Source organism: Pseudopodoces humilis, chromosome 2 (assembly GCF_049639895.1).
Source record: "Pseudopodoces humilis isolate 2021_Gansu_Grassland_sample_001 chromosome 2, ASM4963989v1, whole genome shotgun sequence".
NCBI classification, from domain to species: domain Eukaryota; kingdom Metazoa; phylum Chordata; class Aves; order Passeriformes; family Paridae; genus Pseudopodoces; species Pseudopodoces humilis.
Window position 1 is genome coordinate 29,425,875 of NC_142201.1, and position 22,676 is coordinate 29,448,550.

The following is a 22,676-nucleotide window of genomic DNA, read 5'->3' on the forward strand; positions in this document are numbered from 1 at the left end:
CGCGGGGCGCAGAAGCCCCTGCGGGAAGCGCCGAGGAGCGCGGGGCTGCGCGGGGCTGCGCGGGACGGGCGCGGGGCTGCGCGGGACGGGCGCGGGGCTGCGCGGGACGGGCGCGGGACGGGCGCGGGGCTGCGCGGGACGGGCGTTACCCGCTGTCCGTTACCCGCCGGCCTCGGCACACACCGGCCCCGGCCCCGGCCCCACCATCCCCGTCCCAATGGATGACACGGAGCAGCAGCCCGAGCTGGAGCTGGCCGAGATGGCTTATTTCGGCCCCACCTCCCTCACCTACCTCCCCGTCCTCCAATGGTGCGTGCTGCCCCCTCGCCCGCCGCCGGGGACGGGCCGCGGCTGAGGATGGAGCGCGGAGGTGCCGCAGCTGTCGCTCCTTTGCCGGGGGGCTCGCAGGATCTGCCCTGCCACAGGGGGTGTAGGAGTCCCGCTTTTAACTCTTCTCGCGGTTTCGCAGGGCAAGAGTGTGGTTTGCTGCGAAGGCCCCATCATCATGGTGATGCATAAACGGTACCAAGAAAGCGGGGAAATTTTCCTGAAAGGCCGTCTCCGGCAACGAGTCTTAGCGATATGTAGGGGGTTTGACATGGGGGAAACGGGATTTGGTCTCAGGCCGCCCACGGGCTGGGGTCTGGCCCCTGGTAGCCATCCACTTGGTGTGATGCTGCAGGGCAGCTGTCGAGGATCTCCCTGGCTCGGCCACTCGTGCCTGGCGGGCTCTTACAGCACACGAGTGGCTGCGAGCAGGTGCCACACTGGCACTCGGGGTGATGCCGGGCGTTTGACATTCTCCAAGGTTATTTTTTCTTGAGCTGGAGGTCGAACTCCTTAACGAGACACTTTGTGTAGTGCGAGAAGGTTGTCACCATTGTTTTCTTGGGCTTTGAGAAGAGCATCATCTGCCATGTGACAGCCAAAGAGAAACCAGGGTTACTTTACTTGTCTCCCCAAGCACAGATGAGTCCTGCTAGTAAATAATGATGAAGCTTTTGTGAAATAGTAACAACACATACAAACTTTCAACTCGTCAGCAAGTAATCTTAAATAATTTTACTCCCCGTCAGTTATATCTGAGCAGTGGGAGTTAGTCTGTGTTTTCACTGATACCACTGCTCCCATTTTAAAAGGACTGAAGGAAGAGGTTCATGTGAGGTCATTCATCCAACATGTCTGAGACACAGCATAAAACTGAATCATAAGCAATCCTTGAAAAGATGAACTAATGATTTTTTTCATCATAACAACCTTATTTTAATATTTTGAAAAATTTTAAATGTTCAGCTTCATTTTCCAATAGCATTTCCAATAGCAAACCAGATTTTAGTCCAAAAATGGTTTAACAGCAGGCTTTTCAATCTGTATAATGGCCTGGCTGCTGAGTGTTCACATAGAATAGGTGGCAAACCCTAAGCACTTGGAGTCTATTTGGGCTCCTAAAATGAATTGGATAAAACAACCCTACATGGTGTGTGGATACACAGTAGATAAATGGAGGACATATTTCCCCCTGTGCTTTTTCTTTAACCTCTACCTTTCTCCCTTAACCACACTTTCCTTTTGATTTTTTTTTGGTCTTTATTCACAGTTTTATGTTGAAGCATGCCATAAAAACTGAGGTTTTGAAAACCTTGGGGCTTAATAAGCAAGAAGATGAGTGCTGTGCTCTTTTCTGTGTGGATTGTTTTCCTGATAGAAATATTTTTGTCTTATGTGTCAGCACTAAGAAGGTGTTTGACTAACTATTTGAAAAAGAGTGGCAGCTTAATAGACAAAAAATTCACAAAATGGGATTCCTAAATAATTTTTCATTAAGTAGTTAAATGCTGAGGAAAAACTATCAGCAGAAACCAGCTACTGGAGGATGAATTAATTTCTGATGCACTTCCAATGACTCCTGTGGTGTTATATTAAGGATGAATTTGAACTTAAGATTAATCTCCTCTGAGACTGCTCAATTGTGAAGGGTTTTCAGATACTGTAGAAGAACAAGCATTTCTGCCTGCTGGGAGGCAGAGCTCATCAGGACTCTTATGTAGAATAAATTTCATTTACCTTTGAGCCTGATGATGGGAAATACCCCATTAGAGCGGCAGATCCCCTATCTTTGGGTGCAGGTTCCAGCTCAGGTCTAGCCATGAAGGCTTTGCTGTTGGATGGTGGGGCTGGAGGTGGTAAGGAGCTGGCAGGGAGCCCAGCACAGCCTCTTGGGTTGTTGAGTGAGGAGATGGTCTTCAAGGAGATATAAGTAAGGCATTTGGGGGTCTTTTGCTAGGGAGGAGGAAAGCTGGGGGAAGCAGATAATATTCTTCAATGGAAAAAGCGGAGGAGGCACAAATAACAGATGAGGTAAATGTCATCAAGCTGCACAGAGACTATATTCTTGCTCAGTCTGTTCTATCAAGCCAATTTGCTGTGGACTTTATCCACTGTAAACTGCCAAAGCAACCAAGATAAACAACTGGGTTGCCTGAAATCAGGGTGCTAAAACAGAGGATGCTGATTTAAAATCCAGCTGACTTATCACACTTGATGAATGTGAAAAGTCTGCTTACCCAACCAACTCAATTGTCATGAAAGACACAGTGAGTAACTGGCACTGTGCTGCACTGGCATTCAGCTGATAAATTAATTAAATATGCATAAATAATATGGTAGAACGGAAACAGTCAGAGCAAGAAACCACCGTGATAGGGGCAGTGTGTCATGCTTTGAAAATTAATCTCTCTGCTCCTTTGCTTCAGCTTTGCTCATATATTTGTACTGTAGCCTGTTATCTTCTGACATCAAAACCTTTGCTATTATTTTATAACTAAAGATCATATTCTTCCTGGTGAAGGTAATATCTTATGCTATTAAGTAACCAAGTTTACATTTTCCTCACCTTATTCACCTTATCTAAGCCTTTTTCAGTCCTGGTAGTTCTGTTATATACTTACTGTAAATTAAAATTTTGTTCTCCTATTAAACTTTCCTAAAATCAGTGAGATTATATGAAAACGGAATGTGGTCCTTTATAGTTCATGCGCTCTGTCCCAAAATGCCATATTGCACATTTTAGGTGGAAAAAATCCTCTATTACTATTTTTGGTGTAGTGGATACCTTTCTATTTAGAAGACCAAAGTTAGATCCTTTGATATAACAACATTTTGCAAATTAGAAGTTCTAATACTGTGTTGTTGTTAATGTTAAAATAGTATTACTAAGATGTATTATTTTAATTAAAAAAACATGAGAATTAGTTAATTGCTTAGCAGAATCTCACATCACCTCTCTTATATGTTGAACACAAGGAAAATAGGGCTTTGAAAGTTAAAAATAAACAGAGAGTACACATATATGTATTTATATGAAAAAGTATATTGTTTCCCAGGATACAGATTAACACAAAGGAAGTAGCTCTTTTTGAGTCTATGCTTCTATAAAATCAGAGTGACTATTACAGAGTTTGCTGCAAATCTGATGAACTTAAAAAATCCAACAATTCTTTCTTCTAACTCTGAAATAAACCAATTGATTTTTGTTTTAAAGGCTAGCTGATAATTTCTATTTGTGTGGAGGATGCACAGTACCCTGTCGGCTACTATATGAGCTGTATATTGAAACCTGCAACCCAGATTTCAAGATTCAAGTACATCCATCCACCTTTGGAAAGGTACAGAGTAGATAGGATATATAAGATAAGAAGTAGGGATGCCTAAATAGAAAGCCTGATCATCAGCTATACACACTGCATATCAAAAGACATTAAATAACAGAGAAGAATGAACATGCAATGAATTATGCTTGTGCATTTTCTAATGTATTTCTGTTAAGCCTTCATATAAATGCATTTGTACCAGATGAAAGAGTATTGTTTTGGATGGAGTTTATTTTCTTCAAGGAACTGGTTTATAATACACTAGCAAAGATTTGCCAGTATTTTAGAAAGTTTTACAGTTTTCTTTTTTTAACAGCAGAAAGTTGTACGACTCATTCCAAAGAAATGATTCTTCTGTCTTTAAAAGATACCTTCAGTTGTTACATAATTTTATACTTTTCCTTTTCAGTATACTTGAGGAGATTTTGCTCCAAACATACCCTAAAATGTTGTTACAGAGTCATCCAAGCAAAACAAATGCAGATGAATCTCCTTCTAATAGTTCCACTTTTCTATTACATAGAGGTTGATACAACCCATGAACTATTAACACTTAGAAATCCCAATTGCAATCAACACCCATAGCTATTTACTTTTTTTTTTTTTTAACAAATTAAGGAAGATAGAAAGCCATGTGGGTATTTCTTGTTCAAGACTTCTTACTCAGACTACAGAACTTCCTATTTTTTCTGGCTAACTTTCTATTAATTCCCACAATAAGAGCTACCAAGCATTGTTTTAATGCAAATCCAAAAATAATTTAGGTACAAGTTGTACCTGAGGTCAATTTCATTTGTGTGGCTAACCCCATTCTAGGAATCATTTATCTCAATTCAGCTGAATGTAATTTTTTTTCCTGGATAAGTCAAATCACTTTTGCTGGAAATTAATATTTGAGTGATCCGGTGTGATTTATTAACACAGCTTAATGGATCATCACTCATCAGCTAAGACCGTGGGTAGGATTTGCCTGAACATAGACAATGGCCATGAAGCTTGTCACCTTAAAAATCTCTAGGTAGCCACTGGAGAGAAATAAGTAGTCACACATGTTTCCTCACACTATATGAGTCACCTCAGACAGCTCAGATGAGAGGGGACTCAGAATGTCCTTTTGTTTTTTCCCATTGACTATGTAGTCTGCAACAACTTCTCTGCCTTGTAGCCATGTAGATGAGATTAATCCCATCCTGCCTGTATCCTTCCAGTGCTCCATCACGGCTGAGTTACCACCTGTAAGCTAAGCCTTTGTATGGTTTATCTCAATGGGTTTTACTTTTAAACTGGGACAGGCACAGATGAAGAGTGATTCTGGTCACATGGAAGAGCTGGCGAGCCAGAGCTGCTGTGGGCTGGTGCTTGCAACTATTTGCTCACAGCCTCGACTGACCCAGTGCATTGTAGTGCAGGTTAACACATCCCAAAGCAGCAAGCTGGGGTGCAGCTCCCCAGTGCCTTGAAATGGTCTGTCCTGCAGCAAGAGAATGGACCTTGTAGCAAGAAGCTGGGGAGAGCAGGAGCTGCAGCAGTCCTGGTTTAACCTGAGTGCATGTGTAACCAGTTACCACAGCCTATAATGGGCTGAGCTATTAATAATTTACCAAGCACAGTAACCTGACTGTGCTCCATGTGTGTGGACTGCAAGGGCTTTTGCAGTCCAGCCCCATGTGGATCAAACTATGGTGATTGAAGACACTCCTAATCTCATCTGCCCTATCCGGCTGCCCAAGTACATCACTGTCTCTAAGAAATGGCAGCAGGAGGAAGGATATGTCTTGTGCCACAAAAGCCCCAGTTTCATAGGCTGTCCTTTTAGGAGAATGGGATTATGCTAAGATATCAATTTGAGAAGGGGAGCAGCTGGGATGGGTGCATGCAGAAACATGCAGTAAACAGGTCCATCATAAAAACTAGAGGTGCATGTTGATGAGTCCTTTATCAGGCCTTTGGACCAACACCACACTATGCAACATCCAAGCTTCATGCTGCCGAGTGGAGACTCTCCTCAGTCCTTGCTAACAGGGAGTAAATCCTCTGTTCCTGCTATATTGGGAATATTAGAGTGTCCTGGGTTAGTCCTGGACGCAGGTGTCCTGAGTTAGTCTCTGTCTTGACAGGACAGCTCATGCAGAATAATCATAGTGAAGTGGATTATTACCCTGACAGTATCTAATTACTCTGTAGAACCCAGCCTTGACAGATGCTGCATGACCTCAGTTCACACCACCACAGTGGTCAAAAGGTTGCTTTGCAGCTTGATGATTGAGGTCTTTTTACAACAGGTAAGTCTGGCCCTATCCTGTCAGTACACCTTCCAAAAGTAAGTGGGTAGGTGAAGCCCCTTGTGTAAGTCCTTCTTAAGTGAATAAGGCTTCAAAGTCTGGCAGAGTATGGGACCATAAGGACACCTTCAAGTTCCCCCAGCTAATTCATCCTGCCCTGGCTGCACAGGGTCTCTTGGTGTGAGCACTGTTTTCCAGTGCAAACTATAAAAAAAAATCCTATCTGAGAGAGGTAATCCCTTAAATTACTTAGCCTTGGCTCTGCAAATGCCTGATTGAGTTTAGTTCAACATTTACCATTTGAGAGGTATGTAGGAACAGGTATTAGCCTGGAAATGATGAAAAGCAAACAAAGTGATTAAAGACAAAAAAGTATGCCAGATACATTTTTGCATCTTAGAATGAATTTGCAAAGTTTCTCTAATTTTCTGTTTGTTTGTACAGCTTATTCAGTTAGTTTTCCCAGGCCTGGTGACAAGAAAGCGGACCACAGCAGGGAGCATCAGGTATTGGGTTTGTGTCCTTTCTTTGAAAATGTTAATTATAACTATTTAATAAAATTTTAATGTGGCTGACTTTTCAGCCCCAGCACTGTAATATGACAGATGAACTGTTGGTTGCAAGTCTATAACACAACACAAGACCCAGAGTAATTCATAGTGTAACCAAGGACATTAAAATAGAGTTAATTCCATGAAAACTGCCACATCAGATGTGCTTTTGTAAGGCATGAATTCCAGATTGGACTGCTTTTTAAAAGACCTTAGTGCTCCAATTAGTATTGGCCATTAATAGCATGGTTTGCATGAAGCATCTGCCAGCCATCACAGCCTTACTGAGAGCTCCTCAGACACTGCATCTCTAGGCCAGGAAAGACTGGCTCTGGGATGCACAGGGGTGGCAGCTATGATTCATGTCTGTATTGTGCTTTTTGTCCTTGCACACCTCCATGGAGTGACCCTGCATATACTGATGGTCAGTGGAAGTGCTGTACAGTTTCAAACCATTTAAACCAGACAACTTCAAGTCCTCCTCCTAAACGTCCTTTCTTTTCCCTTCCCTCTCTTTGCGAGCACAGAGAGTTTGATGTTTTTTCATTTCCAAAGTTATACTTGCACGCTGAACATCCAGACTAGGAAAAGTGATGTTTTAAGGTCATTGGGACTGAATAATTTTACAAGCATTTTGTGTAGCTGTCAAGTATGGGGTTTGAGAACACACCCTTACTTGATCTGTGACTTGTTTCCACTAGTCTGGACTGGCTATCAGCTTGTGCCAGGAGACCCTTTATTTTGGGAATGCCTCACCTCAGACACTCCTAGGCTCCTCCTCACAGCAGACAGGATTTGGGATGGTGTTTGGTAGCCTCCATGCTCTCCCTTGCTATCAGCAGAAGGTTACCTGCTCCTGGCTGCAGGTGGCCCCAAACCAAGGCACTGCTCCCTGGCTCCTGCTGGCCCAGCCTGGGAGGAGCCAGCTGGTAGCACCTTGGTAGCAGAGATGGTGGCTCTGCTGCTCCCTGAGCTCAGATAAATCCTAGAGAAGGTCTGGTAGTCCTGTTGAGTTTTAGCTTGCCACGACACCGACGGGCCATCCAGTCACTGAGCTGCTGTAAATGGATGAGGAACAGCTGCACTAAGTTCTTTGGCTTCCATGGGCATATGGGGATCTCTGTCTGCTAAGAGTTTGGTTCCTAACTTCACTAACTGTCCTGTACAAATCTGAGGCACTCCCTCACTGGCTTAAGTTTCATTTCATTTAAAAGAGGGTATCATTGCAGGACAAAAATTTTTAAAAGGAGTTTGTAAAAGGTTTGTGTAATTATTTTCTGTTTGGGAAAATAAACATTCAACAGAATTTAAAAAACAAATTCAGTTTTTCTTTTCTTGGTTAAATAGAATGATCATCTGCTTTCAAAAGAGGATTATTAATTATTTGCTGGCTTGTTGAAAATCATACAGTTCATCTTTCTTTTATTTTCTAGATATCATTATGATGGAATAGCTATCAAGAAGGAGTCTTCCTTTTATGCACGTTTTTGCTGTCTTCTATATGAACAAAATTATCTCAGGTTTGTTTTTAAAAATGTTTTAAGCAAAAAATGTCCCATGACATCCATGAGAATCTGTAAATCATCTATTGAACACTGACAGTAGCATGATATTTTTCTTCTCATTATAAACACTATGAAAGTGCTGTGCCATTAGGTGCTATACCCTAATAGACAAGCTGCATTTTGGAAACAGACACTGCCTAATTAGACTTCCTTAAATTGGACATTTTAGCCATGTAGATCTTAAGAGCAGGAACTCATGCTGAATCTAAAAGAGAAGCTTAATATGTTGAGACTTTAAATGGGAGCTCAAAAAAAATGTATTGAAATGGCTTCTATCACCTTCCTCATTAAACAGTAGACTGAAGAAATGTATTAAATTATAAATGACTGTGCTGTTTTGAAGAATCCTTCACGCAATCATGCTATCTGGGGTTTTTACTGCTTGAAACAGTACTTCAAAAATACTTTGTTCACTTGGTTTTAAAATATCAGATTTTAAAATCACCTCTTGTAAGAAAACATCAACAAGAAAATGTGTAAGACAAGTAAAAAAGGATTGCAAAACTTAAAAGTCTAAAAGCCTAATATGAATGTAAGACTATGGTAGGTTAAAGGGTAGACAGGAGCATGTTGTGGGCAGAAGAATTCTCATGGCTGAGCTCATGGCTCAGATAAACAAGCCACAGGCTTGAAGTTTTTCCCAGGGGAAAAAAAAAAAAAAAAAAAAAAAAGAAAAAGAAAAAAAGAAATGCTGCCATTCTGCAACAGTTTTCCACTCCTTTACACTGAACAAAAAAATTAGGTGCAGTCTATGCCTTGGGCTTTGAAGACCAGGCTTGTATCCTCTTTCTCTTACAGCCTTGTACATTACTTTAGTGTGTATATTGGTAAATTCTGTAATTAGGTTTCCATTCTTTAACATGGACATACACCATTATTCTGTAGCATGAATGCTAGGGGCATACAAGTCAGCCTATAAGGACCCAGATATCTGGTGATACTGGAACTGTTTCAGTGATATTTTATATGATACTTAATTTTGAGTGCATGCTTTGGAAGAACAGAGAAAAATTACACCCATAGGTTTGTTGCCTTTCTTCACAGGTTTTATGGCAGGTAATGTTGCAGAAGTCCATAGAGCGACAAGGGTGAATGTTGAGACAAGACAGAGGATCAGGTTCTGTAGATGATCGACTGGTAGTCTGTTGTTGTGAGACTAAACAAATTATTCATAGGAAATTTGAGGCTGGTTTCCCATGTAACACTTACTGAAGTGATATCCTTAACTTCCTGTGTACCCAGTATAACCAGAACAGGCCCAAGGTTTGACATTCACAATGAGGAAAGGTCTTGTCTGCTGTTCAAGGGATATTGCAGATCTCTGGCTAAGTTTCTGCTGGTCTTTCCTTTTCAGGGAAAGAGAGGTGTTTTCCTGCAGCATCACTTAAAAATAGCAATCTTGATGGGCTTAAAAGGAAAGCTGATGATTCTGGTCATATGAGAGCTGAGAGAGAACAGAATTATTTAAATTGTTGCTCTTTTTTCCTCCCTGTGTAGAAACATGAGGAAAAATAAAATTATAAAGTAGGAGGAACCAAAGAAGCAATGTTAGCTGAGTTTGGGGGCAGATGCAGAAAGAAGGACTTTAGCCCTTGCTGGGAGACAGACACACCACATATGCCAGCATAGCTTCTGTCTTTGGCCCTCCTCATGGAAATGAGCCAGCTCCTCTATGGGCTGGAACACCCTGTAGGTCATGCTTAACTATAGGACAGCTGCTGCCCTGGTTGCTGCAGGGCTCCTCCTCCTTCTCCACCTGCTGCAGAGGTGCCTGCCACGACACCTACTCCGTATTAATAAACTCTATTTAATTTGGCCAAGCCAAGGAATAGGATGTGCCTTCCAGGGAAAGGACTGACATCAACCAGCCACCTACTGACCTTGATATTGGTTCTTAAACAGCTGTCCTACTGAGAAAAGGGTGAGAGAGTTGGCATTCTTCAGCCTGGAGAGGAGAAGGCTGCTAGAGACCTTACGAACACCTTGCAGTACCTAAAGGGAGCCAACAGGAGAGCTGGGGAAAGACTTTGTACTGAAAGAGGGTAGGCTTTGATTGGATATTAGGAAGAAATTTTGTACAGTAAAGGTGGTGAGGCACTGGAACAGGTTTCCCAGAGAGGCTGTGGATCCTCATCCTTGGAATTGTTCAATGACAGGTTGGATAGGGATCTGAGCAACCTGCTGTAGTGGACGGTGTCCCTGTCCATGGTAGTGGAGTTAGACTGGATAACCCTTGAGGGTCCCTTACAAACCAAACCATTCTATGATTCTATGATTCTATGATTCTATAACTTTTCAGAAAAATCAAAAAATGAAGAAAAATGAAAAAAAATTAAAAATTTTAAAAAATGAAAAAAAAATCAGAATATGAAGATCTTATTCAGACAAAGGTCATCTTTCTAGCTGCAGTAGAAAAGTCCCTTAACTACAAAATTATCTTGTCTGATGCTTCCTTCATTGATGACAATTTTGAGAAGACACTAAGATGTTGAGTGAAGCCAGACATTTGAAATGAGAGCAGCTTCCACTCTAAATGCAGCTACATGTCCCTGTCCCAGGCGAACACACAGGCCCACAACACCTGGGCAGATGGGTGTCACAATTACTTCTTGGTATCTCATATAACACAGCAGGAGAAAACAGAGAGAAAGCAGTAGAAAATCACAAAGCATAGCCAGAGAAGGAGGAATAGCACAACTCTGAAAGAAATAATTAGGTCACATACTAAAAAAGCATCTGCTTCAACCAAGTAAGTGAGTGAGTTTCCATTTGTGTGGAATTTTGTAAATCTTTTGCAATTAAGTCATGAAGGAAATAACTCATCTTTACTGTCCTATCAGTAGGGTTCAGTACTTTTTGAAATTGACGTTAATTTTTCATTATCTAATTAAAAAAACAGCAATGGAAAGGTCTAGATTTTTACTTAAAAAATTGAAATTTTGAAAAAGTAATTAAAACTTGAAGACTTTTTTACCTGCAAGAAGAAATTGTGTTCTCATATAAGTAATCAGATGTATAAACACAGCAGGGTATTTGACCGATAATCTCAATTTCTGGAAGTGTATTTGTGTGGAAATTTCCAAATCAGAGTGAAGATTTTTAATGCACCATTTCAGTGCAGTCTAGTTTGTTGTCCAGATCCTTCTAACAGGATAACTTCTCTGTCTTGTTGCCATTTCCCTCAGGCAGAGGCCAGGGGTATCTGTTTTAGTAGTGAAGGTGTCCTAAATAACTACTGCGCCCTCCTATGCCTGAATAAAATCCAACATGCAGATGCTTTTTCTGTCACACCTACCAGAGAGGAAAGTGGATCCCTGAGCCCAGCTGAGAGACCACAGCATCCATCCAGCCTGTGGAGTGGTAAAGAAAAGAATGGTTTCAAAACCATGCACCACTATTTCTAATTACTGAAAAGGATATTTCTTGACCATGATAGCCAGCAACTGATGTGGTGCTGGTAGTGAGGAACTAGGCTTCTGAAGCCTAGTTTTGGAGCTGTGCTTGTTGGTGTCACAGAAATAGCAGTAAGATTATAATGGTTTGCCTTTTAATACAAAGGAGGCGTTTGTATTTTGATAGTTGGTGGGACCTTGGATGTGTCAGGGTTGGAACACATTCACACAAGGAGTGATGAGGATGGTCGTACACAGCACCTGTGAATTTGTTCATTTAAAAATCTTCAGTTCTTTGAAGATATGTGAACCACAGGTCTGATGATGGTGCTATGAAAATGTTGTAAATGTATGCAACTGTAGTCAATGAGGTCTCCACATGTATTACAGACATTTACTGATTTGTATTACAATAGAATGTGTTCCCTCTCGGAATGGGGGCTTTGAGGACAAGCTGTCCCTAAAATGGTACCTGGTCTGGCTCAGCAGTGTTTAAGAAATATCACTGAATTTTGGTTCCATAAGAGTTGCTTTTTTTATTCTAGTAATAAGCAAGGTTCAGGCTCCTGACTGGCTAGTGAAGCAAACCTATTATTTTTTCATTAAAAAAAAATAAATTTTCCTCTAGCAAAATAATTTTTCTAATCTCTGTGTAATCTGGCAGTCAACTCCATGCACATTCACCACCTTCCCTCCTTTCAGTTTTCTTTTGTCCTTCCCATTCGTGTCTCTGTTATTCTTTATTTCATCCCCATTGTTGTAGTTCCCATTTTAGCTTTAGCTCCCATCCCATAGCATCACCCAAACTCTGCAAGAGAGACGGTGAAATTCCTTGTGATTTTTTGTCACCCATCTTCCCTTTCTCCCACCCACCTCCTCTTTGTGTGTTCTGTGTTTACCCAGGAACTGCTCTCCGGGGGAAGTGAGCATCTCTGATGTGCAGCCAAGCACCAGGTGAGTCCCAGCCCCCTTTGCTAACAGTGGGAGCACATAGAACTGTTTTAGTGTTCCCTAGGTACTTGCAATTAAGCATCACTGGCTGGGGTGCAGGGGACTCCTTGTCTCTCCTGTGTCAGGGGAGTGGGGAGCCAGGCTGCCGAGGGAGCCAACGCACTGGAGGCGAGCGCTGCTGATACGTGTTGCCATAGTAGCAGCAGCAGAAGATACAGCTGGCCTCCTTCTCAGGGAGAGCAGGAGCTGAAAAATATTAACTTTATTTCACAGGCTTTAGGAAGGATCTATTTGAAAGGAGTGTTATGAAACATCTCTGCTTATATGTGTTTGCTTTGTCCAGTCACCACTTCTAAAATGTTTGGGGGAAAAGAGTCACCAGCACTACCAGACACACTCAGAGTGAATGCTATGCCCTGTCTTGGGCAGCCAAATTGTTTTTTTTGCTGGAGCACAGCCTTCATGGCACAGAGTAGAGCAGAGGGAAAAGTGGCAAGGGCCAGTCCTGTGGATGGCATAGAGTAGAGAGGAAGCATTTTCAGTGGCTGGAGTTTACAGGCAGATAGATATATTTTTACATTTGTCCTCTGTCCCTTCAGGATGTAGGGTGGTACCCTAGCTTGTACAGGGTACACAGCAGTAGCCAGGATCTGATCAGATAGCCCATCACCCTTCTAAACAGCCAAGTCCAACAGGACTCTTGAGTTTGAAATGCCTTCATAGTCAGTGAGCAAGTGTCAGCAGCAGATGGAGGCTTGACTGGAGACATCCAATTTTTGCAGTATGTCCCTTTTACTAGCAACATTGCCTCTGCCTCTGCTCCCATTAGCCTCAACAAAACAGGTAGGGAGAGAGCCAGGAGAAAGAACAGCAAGAAAGAGCCTGTTGTGCCTACTTTCAGCAACAAGCCAGTGGTCAAGCCTTTGCAGGTCCAGGCAGATTCTGACTGCATGGAACACCATGGCCAGCCAGCTTGTAAAGTAAATGGGAAGCAGTCAGAAACAAAATGCCATCTAAACTTATGTGTGATGTAGAAAATGTAATAACTGTGAAACCTAAGCAAAGGGATTATAATGTTTTTGTTATTTTGATATTTGTAATAGTTATTACCATTCCAAACAAACGGCAGCTACAAATACAAACCCATGGTTCTGATGCAAGAAGTTCAAAGACATTACACTGTTAAATGGTCAATTGTCATTAAAATGAATGTTTCAGTTTCATCTTAAAATTCAGAAGTTGGTCCCAGATTAATTCGAAAATCTTGGGATTACCAAATGACAGAAAGTGGGATATGTTTCTCAAACACAATTCTCCAACCTAGTGTAGTCTATCCAGTTTGAACTATTTTCTTACTAAATACAGAATAAATCAGTGAGCTTTTGAATGTTTGTTTGGGTTTTTTTCTGTTATATATTTTATCACAGTAGAAGTTCCTGGAGTTCTGAAAATGCAGCTGATTACAAGAAGAATAGACAAAAAAAAGGAACAGTGAGTTTCAGATACATTAGACATAACAAAATGTCTATTTGTGTGTTTAATTATAACTGCTATCTAATATGTACTGATGAAATACGGCTAGCTCATCTTCTTTAAAATAATCTTGGTCTGTGTAATCTCACTACATGCTTACTTCCCCTACTCCTATTTCACCCATTAGCTAAATATTTTTGTTGTCTTAACATCAGCTTAAATAATTTTGTCTGTACTGAGACCAGAAATTGTGGCTGACAGATCAGGTTTTGAACATTAGGGGAGTTAGTGGGGAGCAACCTTCCTTGCCTGAGGCCCATGATACCTAATACTGTTGAGACAGTGTCATTTAAACATGCTCAGAGTTTATTGTCACAAGAAGTATTTAAATACTAGGAAATAATTACGAAAAAAGAGCACAGTCTCTGCCCACTGGAAAAGGCAGATGTAAAACTAACCTGTGGCAGTTCTCCTCTCAGCTGTCATGGGGTGGCCTGACACCAGGCTTGTAGGATATCAACCAGCAAAGCATGAGCACCAAACTTATGAGGACCAAAGTGAGGAAAAAATGAGAGGCTGGATGTCTGTCTCTTACTTGTACCGAGTGCTCAGGTGCAGTAATGAGTGCTGTGACAAGGACAGCCAATGGGAATGTCCTGTCATCCCCACAGCACAGCCAGCTATCTGGAGCCTTATCCAGGGGTTACAAGAGTGACAGTAGTGCTAGAGAAAATATATATGGAAGATATGTATGGCATTAATATTTACTAGTTTTGAAAATAAATTAATGTACAGTTTAGGATTTAAATATTTAGGCAGTCCTTCTTCTTTCTTTCACCCATCTCTATTTTCTAAAGAGACAAGCATTTCTCTAAAGAAATGCATCTTATTATAAAATCATATCTTACAATTTCAAGAAAATACTTAACACCTTTAACCAAACTGACAAGATAATTGCAATCTTTTTTTTTTTATTGTCCAAAATAAATTCTGGTGCATCAAGAGTAAGAATTTGCAGTATTATCCATCTGTCATTTATCTGAAGACTGAACAAGAGACGTTTCATTACCTTTCTCCTGATTTCAACCAGTTCTTCTTTGGAGAGCAAGCACAGAGTGAGACATACCCCTATGAGCTGGTATGTTCAAAGTACGTGGCCATAAAACACATTAGCTGTTTTTCTGTGAGATCATTTTGTGCCCTCTTTTTGGTAACAGATTGCACTGCTTGCCAATGACTACTACAACTATTGTCAAGTTATTTTACAAATGGTGAGAGAGACCAAGCTTGACAAGGTATGCCTTTAATAACATTTACTCTGAAAACAGCAAATAACTGTAATGGTAAAATTGTGTCTATGTAGCTTATTTACTTGATGGTTTGAGCTAAGGTAGATGATGATTTATGGACAAAAGGAGCATTTAGTCAAGTTATTTTAAAATTCTGAATTAATACAACATGCTCCAAGAATCTGAGTTTGTATGTATATTCTGAGGCCTGCCCTCCTGGAACATCAATAAGTCTGAGCTGAGCGCATAATACATAGCCATGGATATATATCTTTAATTACATCCTCATATCCATGGCACAATTCTTTGTTTCTTTCCTCTTTTAGACACTGCCTGGTGAGGTTCAGCTTGTTGCAGCTTTCCCAGCACACTTCCACTTACACTGGAGGCAAAGAGACCATCTCCATGGTCATTCCTTTGCTTCTGTGTTTGTGTATTGTCTTACTGAATTGTACTTTACATTCCACAAGTGTAAAATCAGTGAAAATTCATAAAGGGCTTTGTGTGACAGGTGGAAGATTGTATCATGTCATTCTGGACATCTCTGCAGCCTGAAAGAATAGAACTGATGTGCCTGCCAGATGTATGCCAGCTGTTAAAAAGCTATGATAGGTATCTATTCAAGGTACTGCACACAGATTTGATTTCTGTAACTATGCTATTATGTGTTTATGTCTTCTTGGTAGTTCTAAGGAGAAGGACCCTCTCTTTCTTTTGTGCTGTACCATGGGACTTTCATTTATTCCTTAACTCTGTCTTTTGGCTTCTTCTGAGACAGCCCAGTATGGGTTTTGGTTTTGAAAGGAGCCAGTGGAATTTGGTATAGCTTACATTTTGCTCCTATATATTAATTTGAAAGTTCCTAATATCAATGGAGTGTGCTGTTATAAATGTGGTCTGTGGTTCTGGCATGCGGTTATGTGACTGAAATTTCAACTGATGATGGTTTTCCAGATTATGAGACTTACTTTTCCTTTGAGAACACTACTGCATTTCTCAGTGACTTTACACATAGAAATATGCAGTTTTCTGATAAAAAAAATATTTTCTTCTTATTTCCAGCAGGTCATTAAGTATTGTCTAGAAATTAATTCAGGAAGCAACATTTACTCTTAGGGTCTTTGTCCTTATGCTAAAAAAGGTAGCTTAGTTCTTGCTTAACTGGAAGAAACAAATGGGTTTCTTTACACTTACATTTAAATTATCAATATAATTTTATTTCATGCTGCTGTAAGTATCTGTGATACACCAGTCAAGTGCAGCAGCATGAATTTGTGTTCTAGGAACTGGAGAACATCCTACTTCCTGATTTCCTGGAGGAGGTGCCTGCACAACACATAGACTCAATCAGATCATTCAGTGAAAATGTTAAGTGTTGGATGCTTAATCCTTTGGGAGGTTTTCCATTACTGCTCCAAACATCCAAGTCTAATGGTAGGTTTGAGTAAGAGAGATATTTTCAAAAATGATCTTTGGTTAAACTGCAGAGAAGATGGTATTACAAAAGTCTTAAATTATTTTTAAAATTTTTTAGCTGATGTAACAGTGATAGTAGCAATAACCAGAGTTAGTTGGGATACAGCTAAAAATAAATGATATTGCATAATGTGAGAACAAACTTAAGCCAAAAGTATTCCCAATTCATGATAAATTGAAATGTACTTAAATCTTTTTACAGATCTGTCTCTTGCCATGATTGTTTAGCTGTGTAGATGACCAATAATATGAAGCATGCCCTCTGACACTCAGATATTATTGTGTCTCTTCCTCTTACGAGTGGCTTTATGCTGATAAGTTAATTAATGGCTGTAGCAGTCCAATATAAAAGGAAAAAAGCCATAGTCCCATAGGGAAAATATGATTGATATTAGAAGATGATAGGAAAAAAATCTGACCCCTACAAAGCTGTGGTATATGTGTGTGTTTGTAAATATGTACACACACATATATATTTATACCTGTTAAGCTGAAGATTCTGACTAAGCCATCATATTGCTCAGTTGCTCATTGAGTGAAGACCAACTTCTCAGTGGTAAAGCAGGGCTCCTGTGTAGGCAAAAGTTTGTATTAGGATTCATAAGCTCAATATTGCAGACAGACTTAATTTTGGCATTTCTTACATTTGCATGCTTGACAGAGCAAACATAGCAATGTGTTTTTAATAAGTGTACGTGATTAATCAGCTGTTACCCTATATAGATACATCCTGGTCTTTCTGGTTTGTACAAACATCATAGAAACATAAATTTTCCCTTGAAAATCGTTGTCTGTCTACAGAAATTACTTTACACTTGGTTTTCCTTCAACTGAGAAACAGTTATTTATTTTATTCTGAGGAAGGATATTCTTAGACCATGCTTTTCATAATTACATATAAGACATCATAAACAGAAGGTAAGTACAACAAAAGAAACCAACTTCTATCAACAGTGCTGCAGAATTACAGATGAGTAAAGGTGGGAATGTAAACTATCTAAACAAAATACAGCAAGTTTAGATTTAACATTGCTTTCATTCACCTGAAACCATACAAGTAAAACAGCATTATATTAAATGTAAGAAAATATTGAAAGACTTTTTTGTGTACATCATGGATTAATAGATTCACAGTGGAGGAAGAGTGGAGAAGCTGGGCAGCTTCTCCTTGTGAGGTTTGACGGGAAGGGTCCCCAGCCCATCCCATAATGCTAGCTCAGTGCCCCTTCTGTGCCCTCCATTACCCTCAAAATCTCCCCCAGGGAACTACTTTCTAACTTAAAAGATGTCTTCATCAATGTATTTTAGACTGTAGAATATTAATGATGTGAAACATCTGCCTCTTCTTTAACAGAAGCTAAAGAGTTTGTAAAAAGGCTCAGGAGACAGACAGACCTTTGCAACATGGTCAAGGTATGTTCCAGAATTTGTGGGGAAAAAAAAAAAAAAGCTGTGAATCTCATTCCTGCCAGCAGTTTGCACTATTTTTGAAATGCTCCATTGTAGAACAAGTGCAGCAGAATGGATGTTCTTTGCAGTACACCAACCATGTCATGCTCACACTCTTACCCATCTCTTCCCACACTGTTAAGCATGCTGAGGGGACATTTTCCTCCCTCTGGATTCTTCAGAAAGCCTCTGAGATGTAGTTGATGGTACTCCATGGAGAGGAGAACACAGTAGTTGGAAGGATCAGGTGACAATTTCCAGTATCTTTGCCCATCCATGCCAAAGTGAGTTGAGAGCACATGCTGGAGCATTCCTTCCATTGGTGTCCTTGGATCCTTCCAAATCCTTGGGTTTTGAGGTGGTCTGCTCTATAGCAGAAAAAGGAAGGTCACAAATAGAAAGCAAAAGAGAACAGGTTGTATATTCTGTCCTTCAAACATGTACAGGATTTCCCCAACTGATTTGAATCATTACTCAGATAGAAGAAGGGATGCAGGGAGAAAGCAAGGGAGGGAGGAAGGGAGGGATGGGAGGAACTGCAGCTCCTTGGACCACTAAATGTAGCTTTTCTTTATGGGAAAACTTCATCACCAGCAGCTATACACACCCTCCTCTTACTATAAAAAGTAAAAAAAAAACCCCAAGAAACAAACCAAAACAAACAAAAACCAAACCAAACCAACAAAAAACAAGAAGCAAAACAAAAAAAGAGCACAGACATGCATAAGGGTGCCTACCCAGGCAAAAAATTGACTTCCATGAAGTACTGAGTACTCACAGTTTCCATTTACTGCGTCAGCCCTTGGAGATACTAATAGCTGGAAATCTCGGCTTTATATGCTTCGAAACAGGTGGTCTTATGCATTGAAGAGCATGATCCAGCAAGATGATGAATGTCACCTGTTCCCAGATATTTGCATTTGATTTGCATACTCAGATTTCAAATCATCCTTCTTGTGTTCAAGCCATGATGTTGCAGGGCTGGTTGTAGCTCTTTCAGTCTTCTCCCCTATTCTTAATGTGGTGGAAAAGCTGCAGAGTCAAAACTGGATTTTACCCTCAAGATTTAGGGTAAGAGAATTGCAGCAATTGAAAGAAATTCTCTAGAAGAAGCCTCTGTGCTTTACATCCCTTTTACATTGTTTAACCCACACAAATTGAACACAACAGACCTGAGAATCAGAGTCAAATTTACACTTATAACTCTCACAAGTAAATGTTGTTTGTACCTTCTCTAGAGCCCCTTCAAAACACATGAGAAAAGTAAAAGAGTTTTACTGTACTTGAAATTTTGGGGCAGTGAGTTCCAATGTTTAATTATTTGTTGTATGAAAAAAATACTTCATTATTTTAAAATTTATACCCTTCTTCAAGCAATTTTTCCTGCAAACCTCCATCACATCCTTCCTCAGTTATTTCTCTCTGAAGGTGAAGTTTATCTCATCTTCTCACACAGGAGTCATTTGGTATTTCTAATCAACCCCCTCAGTTTTTTGTCTAAAATGCGTCTGGAATTTCAACTAAAGACTGATGATCAGAGCAGGCAAGAGTGCTCCTGATGAGAAGTGCTGCAGAGGCACTGTGCAGCTGCAACCTCTGAACACTGTAACCACACCATCCCTTGTAGAGTGCTTCACGGTTATTCCGCCATCTGGTGAGAAAGTAAGAACAATTTTGGCAGGGTGAGCATTCCAAAGAAAAAAGGTAACATTCCCACCATGTGTAGATAAAGCAGGCTGACAACTGCTACTCTTTGGACATGCAGAAATAATTAGAGCATAAAAAGGTGCAAACTCCCAGTGAGAAAATAATGTGAATATGATGCATGTAATTTTCTGGGGCTGATTCCTGCCTCTGGTAAGCTGTATTTGAGTGTTGAGAGGGCTGGCTCTCAGTCATTTTAGAGAATCATGTTTAGTATAGTGAAATCCAATGGGTAAAAGGACCAGTCTAAAGTGTTGGGGCATGGAGTCGGGTATTAGCTATCTACTGAAGATGCTGTCCTGGTAGCTGCCAGCCTTTGGGTCATGTATTCTTTTGACAGGCTCTTTTTCTGTCACTGTAAACTCCAAGTCAAATAAGAAGAATGCCTTTGTCATTAACTTACATGAAGGAGATTGCTAAGTGAGAATCAGATTGAGTTTGGTATTTCAAAAAAGCTAGCAGAGTGATGAAAAATACCTGTATTGGTAATTTTTGCAAAGAAATAGTCAGCTGCATTCATTGCTGGGTCGTTTTAAGCACCTGGTGAATGGGATTTGTTAAAACATGTATGGATTCTGAAGATTTCTGGAATTTTACAAACTATATTTTTCCTCTGAAAAGCCCAACTGGACAAGAATTATTCACAGAAAAGCCTGAAGTCCAAATTATGCTTCAAGATCTTACTGATTTCGGTATGGAAATGAAACACTAAATATATTTGTTAACAAAATTTAATAAATTCAGATTTAGTTTCCTTGACTGTTTTCATCGTTTCATCAAGAGTCTTAAGGAATATTGTGTTATATTAGCAACTAATTTAAAAAAGTGAAGAGATTATGATAATTTTTTTTTTTTTAATAATCTGAAAACTTTTTGCAATATATATGTAATACTTTTTGGGACAAATATGAAGACAGATTAATTCACAAATGACTCATAAGCAGATAAATGGGATAAAATGGGATAAATGGGATAAAATGCCAACTAATATTGTTTTAACTACTGCCATATTTATGTTATTTTTACTCTCTCAAAGGCTTGAGCAACTTGAGAAAACTTGCCTTTGAATTAAATTGCAACAGGAATTAAGGACAGATAACACTGAAGGAAAGTCATCCCTGATCCACCATTCCGTGCTTTAGACAAAATACCATTATTTAGTGTAACTGTAATAACTCCAGGCAAAGCCAATTGCCCAGGCAATTGCCCAGATAATTCAAGTATGTTAGCCTTGTCTGCTCCATCACAGACAACACAGAGCATCATTGAAAAGAACATCTCCCAGAACAAAACTGTCTTGAAGACAACTTCAGATTTATCTCCTTTGATCCTATACCCTCCACACCCCCAATCTGGAGACTGGTATTGAATAAGGGAAACTTTCCTTTTTCAATTCCCTTATTTGGCTGAGTTAAGGTCTTGAGAAAATGAAAGGCATTAACTGTTTTTTTATTTTCTACAGACAGTAAGAGCTCTCTTGAACAACAACAGCACAGTCACTGTTCTGCGATCAGGCTTGCATGCCATCTTCAATGAGAAATCTCTGGATGTGACTAAAGACCTCTTTCAAGAGTTTAGGAATCCAAAGAAGCGGCAGAAAAACATACAATTAAAATGTAATTAATTTTTGCTATTTATTGTCTTTCCTCTTAAGCACTAGCTTGTCGTTGTTTAAGGTCCAGGATTTCCTCTTGTTTATTCATGACATCTGCCCTACTGGGAATTACAGTCTTCCTGTAACCTGAAGGGCTAAAAAAGAGCCAATAAAATCAAGAATGGAGCATGAGATAATATCCTCCTGACTTCAAAGGTTAAGAATTATGGGCTTTTGGTTTTGACTCTCTTAAAGCTTTTTGTGACAGCTGGAGTGGGATTTGTGTTACTGAATTATGCATTCTCCTAGAAGAAGGTCGACAAGAAGGGATATTTTTTCATGGTTCCTTTTGACAGGAAAGATGTTTTCAGTATTGCATTTTTCTGTTATTAGCTGCACGCAAAATCATTTCTTGTGGCCATGTTTTAAAATACTGTATGCTGAACTGGACAAGACCTTTTAGCTTTTGTATCCTTTTGCTGTATTGTGGCCTGTGGGATCAATGTTGTGGTGTAAACAATAAAATAGACCATTTGTATGCAGCTGTGACATAATGATTTGACAGCTTAATGAAAAGGAATAGAATGGCAACTTAATTTTTCGATGAATGGTCTGCCATTTAAAATATTAGGAAGAGATATGCAAGTTGGACTAGGCTGTGCACAGAACTAACTGGGGGAACCTCAGATCTCTGTTCCTGGTGCATCACCGACCCATGCATGGACAAGGGATTTGTCACAGATTTTCTGTGACTGCTTTCAGTAGGAATAATAACTTGCCTGCTCCACAGAACCATCAGGAGATTTCAATAATATACATATACATACTAAACCCAAAACCACTGCATTGAACACTTACTACATTTTTCTGTTATATTATTAATATTCTTAGTCTTCCCAAGGTGGTTTTATTGCATTCTCTGTTTTCATTGCTTTTCCAAAATGCTATTTATAATAAACAGGATTTCACTGAACTTATCTATATGCTTTCTTGAAAGAAGAGGTCTCAATCAGAAGGATATAAATTCAGGAAGGTGCAATTTACCTTTTGGCATTGGGTGGTAGGTGCCAAACTTTTGGGGGAGCAATTGCACTGATATGGAGCAACATTATCCATATTTCTGTTGGTCTACAGAATATTCTGCACTTTCTGTTATTGTTTTAAAACATTTTTTCTCCCTTCAACAGCCAGACCAAGATTCTTTTTTTTTCTCAACCACGTAAAATCTCAGATAAGTAAGTTGTCTCTAACCAAATTCCAGCTTTCTCATTGGAACTGCTTTATCTTGCTATCTTTGCCG

The 22,676-nt window shown here is 39.9% G+C and overlaps 1 protein-coding gene across 1 annotated transcript in view; it reads left to right on the forward strand.

Annotated features, from left to right (window-relative positions):
* Positions 1–217: 217 nt before the first annotated feature.
* Positions 218–22,676, forward strand: part of RFX8 (regulatory factor X8) — a 31,845-nt gene continuing 9,386 nt past the window's right edge. The window contains exons 1-12 of the mRNA XM_005534683.2: positions 218–309; positions 3,542–3,665; positions 6,377–6,438; positions 7,917–8,003; positions 12,344–12,394; positions 13,819–13,882; positions 14,868–15,002; positions 15,082–15,159; positions 15,665–15,778; positions 16,437–16,587; positions 17,984–18,042; positions 21,245–21,398. Coding sequence (XP_005534740.2) covers positions 218–309; positions 3,542–3,665; positions 6,377–6,438; positions 7,917–8,003; positions 12,344–12,394; positions 13,819–13,882; positions 14,868–15,002; positions 15,082–15,159; positions 15,665–15,778; positions 16,437–16,587; positions 17,984–18,042; positions 21,245–21,398 — 1,171 coding nt within the window. The remainder of the gene's footprint in view (positions 310–3,541; positions 3,666–6,376; positions 6,439–7,916; positions 8,004–12,343; positions 12,395–13,818; positions 13,883–14,867; positions 15,003–15,081; positions 15,160–15,664; positions 15,779–16,436; positions 16,588–17,983; positions 18,043–21,244; positions 21,399–22,676) is intronic.